The following is a 10,067-nucleotide window of genomic DNA, read 5'->3' on the forward strand; positions in this document are numbered from 1 at the left end:
ATGACTACCAACATAAAAATAAATAAATAAAATACTACATGCTCTAAATTAAATTAACCTAAGTTAAAAATTATAAGTACATTCATACTAACTTTTATTATTTATTAGTAAAATTATAGATATTAAGCCCTTTTCTTTTAGACACTCCAACTAAATTTTTTATTCACTTTTAATTTTATTTGTAAATGATCACAACTTTTATTACTGTTTAAATATTATTTTTTTATTTACAAATTATTTATGCAGAAAAGCAAAAGTTATCGTAAACACTCCTCAAGTAGAAATAGAAGCAAATATAGCTTATAGTAATTTTTCGCAACAAATAATTTGGTATTTTTTTTTTATTATTAGACTAAGTTTTGTTTTGTTTTTTTATATGATTGGTATTGTTAGAGTAAGTTACAACGAGTTATCTTAAAATTTGTTATAATATATTTTTTAAATTAATCACCGTCTAACAAATATTTTCTGTAACGAACTATTACGAAGAGTATTTGTTCGACAATTATTAATACTAAGACGTATTTATCACTTTTTAAATTAATAAAAAAATAATTATAAATATAACAACTTTTTAAAAAATCCATTGTAATTTATTGAAATCCAGCATCCTTCTTCTCCATAAAATGCCAAAAAATTTGAAATTTCAAAAAAGAAAATTCGAAAATACCCAACGGCTAGCTAAGCTCCAAAGCCACTTGCTGTCTTTGCCTAAGCATCTCCACCTCTCTCACTCTCCCTCTCAAATACATAAATTTCAAACCATTTTTCAACAAAATTCTCATACTAACTTTACATTTTCCATAAATAAACAGAACAGAATTTCGAAGAAATACTTGCTAAATTTTCTTGATCGAAAGCGGCTTCAATCATGGAAGAAACAGACGAGCAGGAATCCGCCTTTCTGCCCCCTGCGCTCGTCTCTCTAACCCCATTCACACCCTCAGTTTCTCCGTCGCCCCGCCGCCTCTCCAGCTGCTTTACCCACCCCTCTAAGCCGGTGAGAGCCAAAAGGCAGCTGGCTTGGGTGTCGCTCCAGGGCCGGCTTGTCGGAGCCGAGGAAGCCACCTCCGCTAAAACCATCGGTAGAAACGGCGGGTTCACCGCTAAAGAGGCGGCGGCATGGGAGCTGTTCACACCAATTCAACGTGTTCTGGTTGTGGCTATTGTCGCGGCGGCAGCTATTAATTCGAGGAAGAATAAGCAGATCTCGAAGCTCCGAAAATCAGTTGAACTTAGGGTTTGTGCTTCTTCTAACTCACCCTTAATTATTGATTTAATTACATTATTTCTTTATACATTAAATACCCACCAGAATGCTCTGTATTAAAAGCACTTAATCCAAATTACTTTTCTTTTTTCCCCCCCTTTCTCAATAAGGAATTTTATGCACTTCTTAAAGTTTTCCAGTTGATTTTCTTTAAAAAATGTAACTTATTTCTTTTTTGTTTATTTGATTCTTTTTTTTTTTTAAGTCCCAAATTGGTTCAACAATTGCATAATTAATTACGAGAAAAATGATTTTTAAAACAAATATTATGACGTTTGGATTTACAGTTTTATAATTAATGAAAATGCATATTGTGCCGAATTAGAGAACTAGCCTCATAGTTAAGGTAAATGAATCAATTAAAAGATTATGGGTAAATTAAAACGACTTCATATGAAGTTTGACATAATGTTCCTGATATTTTATGAAATTATGTAATTTTGGTATGAAAGTTTGAAATCCGCAATTTTGTCTTTGTTGTATTTTGTTTCTTTTATTTAGAAAAATAATAAAGATTGCCCAAAAAAAAAAATGACGATGTGGATGAAAAAAATTAGAAAATTTGTAAAATAATTGTCTATTTAGTTCATAAAAGAATTTTAAAAAATTTTAGAAAAAGTAAAATTAATAATTTAGGGTCCGCAAGGGCAAATTGATTGGTTCACTACAAAAAATGAATAAAAATCCTAGAGATACTAATATATTAGGCTAATTGTTGGACAACCGTTAAAATCAAGCGTTATTGATAATTTTTCAAACAACGAAGAATATTTATAATTATGCTAGATCTTCCGGGAGCTTATTGCAATTTGCCCAAAAGTTATGACCAGTTAACATAATTGCGGTAGGATAAAATTTACAAATTAATTATTGAAAAGTAACAAATGGTAGCTTTTATTAAAACCTGAATTTGGATTTGATCCCGAAACTGACCATTGCAAAAGGGACCGAACAACACAAGAAATTACATTTACGCTTGAGTTGCAGGTTCGGACTGCTCAACCGCAGGGCTCAACAGACAGTAACCTGTTCTGGATTGTTCTGTTTTGGCATGAACTTGGGACATACTTGATTGATGTTTTTATCATACAGGATATGTGCAGTGCCTTTCCTTTTTCTATGAGCTGATCTCATGTCATTTACTTACTTAAAAGAAGAAGATACATATGTTGATGTAATATGTACTTATTCTTGCATAAATTGTTACCCAGGACCAAGTGCTCCTCAGCATGCAACAGAAGCTGGACAATCTATGCCAGCAGATGAATTACTTCAAGGATCAGCCTGACGTTGCGACTGTAGTGGATATCTCTGTCACAAAATGGACAGACTGCGGTTGTAAGCCATGCCAACATCATAAACTGCCACCAAACCATGCCTCGGTATAATACACACAACCTCATCACCGGCAGCATACTTTTGGTGGAACCTGAATGTTCAAGTGCTAATGGTTTTTGCTTCTATTCTCTAGGAAAATGCTTCAGCCAAAGAACCGAAAGGAGATGAGGTATTTAAATATCCACTTGCTGATGTGGTTGAACCAGAGGAGCGCCGCATGTCTGACTTGTCAGATTGGGCTCCCAGTGTTACTTCTTCTGTTGATATTCAGGTATAGCTTGCCGGTGAATATTTACGTATTAACTTTGTGTGAGTGACAGATATTCTATGGGCTAATGCTAACTCACAATTTTAATTATGACATAATTTCTTGTAGTTGGATACTTTGGCAATTGAACATGATATCAGTAGCCTGCAGAAGGAATCCGAACACAAGGATGTCACCAGTAACAAGTTGTCTACTTTCATTCAGTCGTCGGAAGCTTTTGGTCCAAAGGTTATATTCTTCAACTTTTAGGATTTGATGTGGGATCAATTTGAAACTTCTCCAGTTATTTATCTGTATTCGTTTGTGCCAATCAGAGGATCAAAGAATTGGAAGATCTCGTTCGGAGGAAGAATATGATCATCAACAAACTGCGCAAGGACATAGTGATTCTGGAACAGAAGGTAGGAGATCAAGTTAAAGTTCTATTTCACCAAGCTATAGGTTTTAACAGCTCGTTCCGTATTATGATTGATCAAAGTTCTATTAGGATGTTTTGCGTGTTTTACATGTAACGTGCCACTGAAACCAGGTGATGAGCCTAACGCGGCTACGGAAACCATTGTTCTCATCTGCAAATTCAAACATGAAGCAGCTTCCTGTTATGGCAGAAAACGTGCTTTACGACATGGACAGTACGACCAGTCCTTCTTCTTCCGATTCAGACACCTCTCCTAGGAACCGAACACAACCTGTGGCAGTCAAAAGTCAAGGAATATCGATCCAGAGTAACGAGAAAACTTCAATGGGAGATCAGAAAGTACATGCTCAGTTCAAGAGGTCTACGTTTGCAGAGCAACGACAGAAATCACGCGCGACAAGTCCTCTGAAAGAGAGATCGCTGAATCACACACCCAATGCAGTTCCCGCATTGAAACCAAAGCATAGTTCCAGTGGAGAAAATCGAAGCCGGACGAGACCTGCTGCCAGGTCCAGGGAAGCAACTGCTCTAAAGAGATGGATGTAGGAAGTTTTTCCTATAAGAATATAAATGCAACAGTAAGATATATATATATATATATATATATATTTCTTCTTTCGACAACCTTCCCAGATAGATGATTTATTATGAGAGTTGAGAGAATTCTGGAGGAGTTTATTAGCAAGAGTTGCAGAACATATTAATCTCAGCCCCCCATTCTGCTGCTTCATAATTTGTATCACGAAGAAGTGTTGCATTTAGTGTTTTGTGTGTATAACTATGTGTCTGTTTTGTGTAGACACAAGTTTCATGTTTTAGACGTAAATCGTAAAGAAAAACCAGAAAATTCTAGTCAGAATTGAGTTTAGTTAGACCCAAATTAAGAGTATTAAAGTTGTTATGGGATTGTTCTACAGTTTCAAACGAGTGTTTCAATCACACAGTACTTGCAATGTGATGATACCCTGTGCTCGAACCTAAATCGGATAAGTGTAAGTAGGTAAAGAGGCCTTCTTTTTTTTGCATAATTTTGCCTAATTTTTGCAATTTGTAACAAAACATATGATTAGATTTAAAATTTCGTAAAATATGGGGTCAAATTTCAAATCAATCTAAACTGTGGCACTAATTTTGTAATTTTGCCTTCAACGATAAGTGCCATAGACGTGTTCTAGAATGAGGCATTGGTGCTATTGGAAAAATCTTGATTTAGATTTTGCCTAACAATTGGTCAAGAAGATATTATCCATATGCCTTATCTCCTCTTCTATGCTTCTTGACTTGTAGTAAAAAATAACTCAAAATCAATTCATCTTAATTAAAAATTTGAATATGAGTAACAATCATTAATTAATAATTTATAGTCTTTAATTATTAATAAATAATTATTTTAGAATAGAATTCGACCCTGATATTTTAAAAATTTTAATTCTATAAATACATTAAAATTTTAAATATAGTTTATAGAATATATAATGCATACGACATAGTATTATTTAAAATAAAATATATATTGGATACTATTAAGAATTTAAGAGTGGATTTTTATGTATTATAATTATTTTTATTTTTATTTTTTGACGATTTTCACGTTGACAATTTGAAAGCAGAGTTTTTGTCCGGACCTGGGAAATTGTTAACTTAAGTGGACTTCCGGATATATTGCAAGTCAACTTTACTGAAACTTCTTTGCTCTTTATTCTGACTTGTCTAAATTTCTTATTGTAATGGGTATTTTTCTAGTTCTTTTTTTTTTTTTTTTCAAGTCTAGTGTTAAAATCGAGATTTTATGAATAAATTTGATATTATGAGTATGAGTATTAGAAAAAAATATGATTTTCAATACGGTTAATTATTATAGCCAAAAAAAGAAAATCGTAGCGAATATAAATTAACTACGGCTTCGCAACGGCTATTAACAGTTGTTTCTGCAAGTGTGACCAAAATTATGGCAAATATTTTGGCTATAGCTAAAAATCATGGCGAATATTGATTATTAATTATGGTGAAAATTTAAGATTTTGCTTTAGATTTGTTTAATCAAAATTAATATTATTAATTTACTATAGTTTTTAAGATGTGGCCATTTTTATAATGTAACAAAAACTCAATCAAATGTGTGGGCACTTGAGCTTATTGTAATAATACTGTATTGATATTGATGTAATCCATATTTTAAAAAAATTCAAACTTGTTCTAAATTTTTTATTTGTTTCTTTACGATACACGTAATCATATGAATTAAACGAAATTATTTATTTTCTATATAGTAAAATAATTTAAGTTGATTGATAAATTAATATAAATAAAAGTAATAAAGTAATACTTGTTGCACAATTTGAAGTTAGAACAAAGATTAGTTTAAAAGCGTTGGACCAACTAAGAAAATTCTCTTGAAAATTACAAGAGTATGAAACTTAATTTATTTATCTTGGTTTAGACATTAAGTAAGTTCTTGATTAGTCTCTTTTGTACAAAAAGTTTGATTAATTCGTTAAATACAACTTGAAAGTAAATTCGTTTATTTAGAAGTTTGAGTGTTCGATTTTGTTTGTTAATGTGAAAAATACATTGATAGGGTATTCGTAAGTATCTATAATGTTGGGAGCATTTTGTCGTCCTAGTCTGAATGCAACACCGTAGTTTGCGTTGACGTGTAATGTATGAGACTTGAAAGTAAATTCATTTATTTAGAAGTTTGAGTGTTCGATTCTCTTTGTTAATGTGAAAACTGCGTTGGTAGGGTATTCGTAAGTGTCTATAATGTTAGGAGCATTTTGTCGTCCTAGTCTGAATGCAACACCGTAGTTTGCGTTGACGTGTAATGTATGAGTATGGGGGTTTACAAAAATTAAAATTAGAGATAATTAGACTCTTCTTTTTTGTAATTTTACTCTTGAAGTTTGTTTCCGTCTAATAAATAAGTTTTTCGTTAATCAAAATTTACCGAATTTATTAATATTAACAAAAAAAAGGGATAGAAATCTATGTTTACCTTCGATTAACTTATTTCTGATTTATTGCAGATCAAATAAATCTTTTTATATTCAATTTAGCCATATACCTCTTCATACGCTAATGCATATCAGGACGTATATTTTTATTGTTTTAAGGATAGTTCAGTGAGAAAAAAAGTATTCAACATACAATAAATTAGTAATAAGCTAATTGAATGTAAATATAAATTTTTATTCATGTTTTTTTTTGTTAATGTCAGCAAATTTCGTGAATGTTAACTAACATATGAGCTTATTTGTTAGACGGAAACAAATCTCAGGGGTGCTAGATGTAATGTTCCAAACTACAAGTGGTCTACATGTAATTACACCAAACCTTAGGGGAAGACAGTTTAATTATTCCTTAAAATTAAATGCTTTTTAAAATATAGCCAAATAAAGTTGTCTGGAAATACAAATTTTACTTAGGATAAATTACAATGGGCTCTCTTGAGGTTTATCATAATTATAAATAGAGCATTCGTAGTTTGAAATATTACAAGTATGGTATTTGCAATTTTAGGGGAATATTTATAATTTGAAAAAAAAAAGTATTTATAATTATGACAAATATTTGAAAAGTTCGTTATAATTTACCCTTTTACGTATGATTCTCTTAATCTAGCCTAAAAGTTGTAAGCTAGTAAAAAAAACACTTATTATAACTTAAGGTTGTATTTGGATTGAAGGATTTGGAATCATGAATTTCAAATTCTTCATATCAAATCCTTTCAATATGTTTGGATAATTTAAAATATAAATGATTTCAAATCCTTTCATTTTAATTTTGAACTAAGTTTTGACGAATATGAATGAATTGTAAATTCCTTTCAAATGGAGTCATTTGAAATCCTTTCTCCAAATTCTTCGTTCAAATCCAAATACATCAATCCAAACACACCCTAATATACTTTTGTAAAGAAATTGAAAATTTTTATGATATTTTCGTCCTGAGTATATGTATGTATATTTCAAAATTTTCTCTATCTACCTACTAGAGTAGTTAGGTAAGATTATAATAATTTACATTTTAATCACTTATTCACTTAAAAAAAATAAACACTTCTGAAAAATATAAATTTTTGCAAACACCCCTATCTATAATCTCGGGATTTGTTTGGCCAGTGATGCAGTAGACATAATATATCGATTAGACTAATAATATATATTAGTCCAATATTTATTTCTTTAGATTGAAACTCGTTATTATAACAAAAGCTTGATAATATTCATACTATTTATATAATTGTGTTACCAAATTCACGTGGTGGTTTTAGCCCATTTCTCTGAATCACACTTTCATTTCAGTGAAGTAAATAAAATTAAATAATTATATCACACGTAAAATTTCATTTAAATTATATTATTTAATTATCACATATTTGAAGTAAACATGATCGGAGTTGAATGTACACAAATTAAACTAAAATGAAAAAAGTAAAAAAATAAAAATAAAACTGGGAATGTTGCTAGTTGGCTGAGGCTGAAACAAAGATAGAAATGATGGTAGTTGGTTGAAACAAAATTCAGCTCCCAATCATTTTCTCCTCCATTTTTGACTTTCTCACTCATAATCATCTCTCTCTCCACAAAGATTAATACAAACAATCTGCAGATTACCACTCCCATCTTTTTCCAACAACGGAGATGCCAATGGATGCATCACCCTACTCATCCTCTTCATCAGACAGCTCCCGCTTCTCTTCTTCACCCGCAAAACCCTCCTCCTCCCCCCTCGTCCTCTCCATCCACTGCTTAAACGGCACCTCCAAAGCCGACGAGTGGACCGGCAGCTTGCTCCAGACTGGCGACATAGTCGAGGAGATCAGAATCGGCAACATGATCCTAAAATCTCCCTTCAAGAACGGCAAATCCGGCGTCCAGAAGATCCTAAACACTTCCTTCAAGCAGAAGGAGACCTCCATTCAAGTCCGGGTCAGGAGGGGCTCCGACGACTTCGCGGAACTGCAGGCGTGTATTGTCCCCGGCGACCAGTTCTTCGGCCGGAGGCAGTACGTTTTGCGGGCCATTAACGACCCGAATTACGCCGTCGGGTTTCTTGATCGGACGGAGAGCGAGTGCTTGAATTTGCAAGGTACGGAGGACGAAAATATCTGCACGTGGGGTTTGACTTTTCGTTTTCCTTTCTTCTTGGATTTGTAGCGTGTTTCTGCACTCTTGCTGCATCTTTCTGTCTGCAACACGACTTGGTTCGTTCGTTTGTTTGGTGGGAAACCATGTTGTCCGGGTTTGAACATTATTATGAATCTTGGTATAATTTACCATGGCGTAGCCCAATAAGTCTCCACTTCTTCGCTAATTTCTTTTTCCTTTTTGGTTGTGTCTACATTGATATAGTATATGTGATGGTGCACTTGCGACTTATAAGTTTTAACAAATCTTTTCTTTTTAATTAAAAGGGGTTCTAACTCATGTCACGGCCATCCATTCATCTATTTGAATCACATCCTACATCATATGAAGTATAAACTTCATCTATTACAATATTCTTGAATGGTTGTAGGAAAGATTTTTAGGGTAAATTACAAATATCACTTTGGAGATTTTTTAAATTATAAATACCTACTAATTATTTAAAAAATTATAAATAGTTTTTTAGATTAACGGATTTCTAACTAATATTCCTGTTTTGAAATGGGTTGTCATTATGAACTTTCGTAAAATTTTCGTTAATTTTAGGGGTATTTATAATTTTTTAAATAATAAAAAATATTTGTAAGAATGACAAACTTTATAGAATCTTATAATTTATCCAAATTTTTATTGTAACTACACTTAGAACATTAATATATGATAGAAATCATACTTCTAATTTCGTGTTCCCAATCACATTTTTTGTGCTCAATTATGATCCTTAAAGACTTTGTTTTTAGCAAGAAAAAGGGAGAAAATGGAGATAAGAGCCCATCATTGAGATAAAATAGCTGTGTTGACCGAGTTAATTTCTCAATAATCCTCCGGAAATTCTAAAAGCTTGTGTGAAGTGCTGTCACATAATTTGGCTAGAAATGTCATCCTCTAATACAATTACACAGTGAAGTTAATTAGTTCAAAAGCTAGTCATATATACACACCAGCCGTATTGTTTGGTCTACTGTTCTCATTTATGCTGCATGTCAATTTCTCTAAGGTCATTCCCCATTTCGGACCAGTTCTAGCTTTGTGCTTGCCTATTACAGCCTTGTTCTTTGCAATACATGAGTACTATCTAACTTTGAGTTTGGTAAGAATTAATCATATTCTGATCATTGAATTTCCACCAGCTTCCAGGGCCATAAGGATGGTTACTACTCTGGAAAGAACTCCACTTCAAGACGGATACGTCTCGTATCCGTGGGAGAGAAAGCTGCACGAGACGCTGTTGGTCCCCAATTCAAGCAGCTTTTACTCCATTCTCTTCTTGCCTAAAGTTTCCGACAGAGCTGGTTCTCATTACAATGATCTTGAGGACACTCTTGCACGAGCCCATGCTTGGATTAATGCTTCTCAGGAATCAGGGGCTCCCGTTGTCTTCATGAACATTCAGACAGAATCACTTCTTACCAAGGTAACGGATCGATGTTTCCAAGCACAAATTCTGTGGAAGTAATACAGACGTCTTTAATAATATGTCATAGTATGGGAGTGTTTGATTCCTGTTGTGGTTCAGATATCTGGAGATACTGCATCTGCCACGGTGAATGCTAGCTCACTCTCGGACTTGTCGAATCTTGCAAACACAAGCCTGTACGGTTTTGAGGACTACCATGGTGTCGA

General features: G+C 33.0%; 2 protein-coding genes across 2 annotated transcripts in view; both read left to right on the forward strand.

The window, feature by feature from the left end:
- Positions 663-4,043, forward strand: LOC105171076. The gene is made up of 6 exons (XM_011092088.2): positions 663-1,240; positions 2,482-2,652; positions 2,742-2,879; positions 2,985-3,104; positions 3,191-3,277; positions 3,406-4,043. Exons 1-6 carry the CDS (start codon positions 872-874, stop codon positions 3,838-3,840), a joined length of 1,320 nt encoding a protein of 439 aa, XP_011090390.1. The 5' UTR covers positions 663-871; the 3' UTR covers positions 3,841-4,043.
- The window catches only part of LOC105171077, a 3,159-nt gene continuing 883 nt past the window's right edge, over positions 7,792-10,067 (forward strand). The window contains exons 1-3 of the mRNA XM_011092089.2: positions 7,792-8,385; positions 9,575-9,858; positions 9,961-10,067. The exon at positions 9,961-10,067 is cut by the window's right edge and continues 97 nt beyond it. Of these exons, the coding sequence (XP_011090391.1) occupies positions 7,938-8,385; positions 9,575-9,858; positions 9,961-10,067 (839 nt within the window). The 5' untranslated portion in view covers positions 7,792-7,937. The remainder of the gene's footprint in view (positions 8,386-9,574; positions 9,859-9,960) is intronic.

The sequence above is a fragment of the Sesamum indicum genome, linkage group LG9 (genome assembly GCF_000512975.1).
Source record: "Sesamum indicum cultivar Zhongzhi No. 13 linkage group LG9, S_indicum_v1.0, whole genome shotgun sequence".
Classification (NCBI taxonomy): Eukaryota; Viridiplantae; Streptophyta; class Magnoliopsida; order Lamiales; family Pedaliaceae; genus Sesamum; species Sesamum indicum.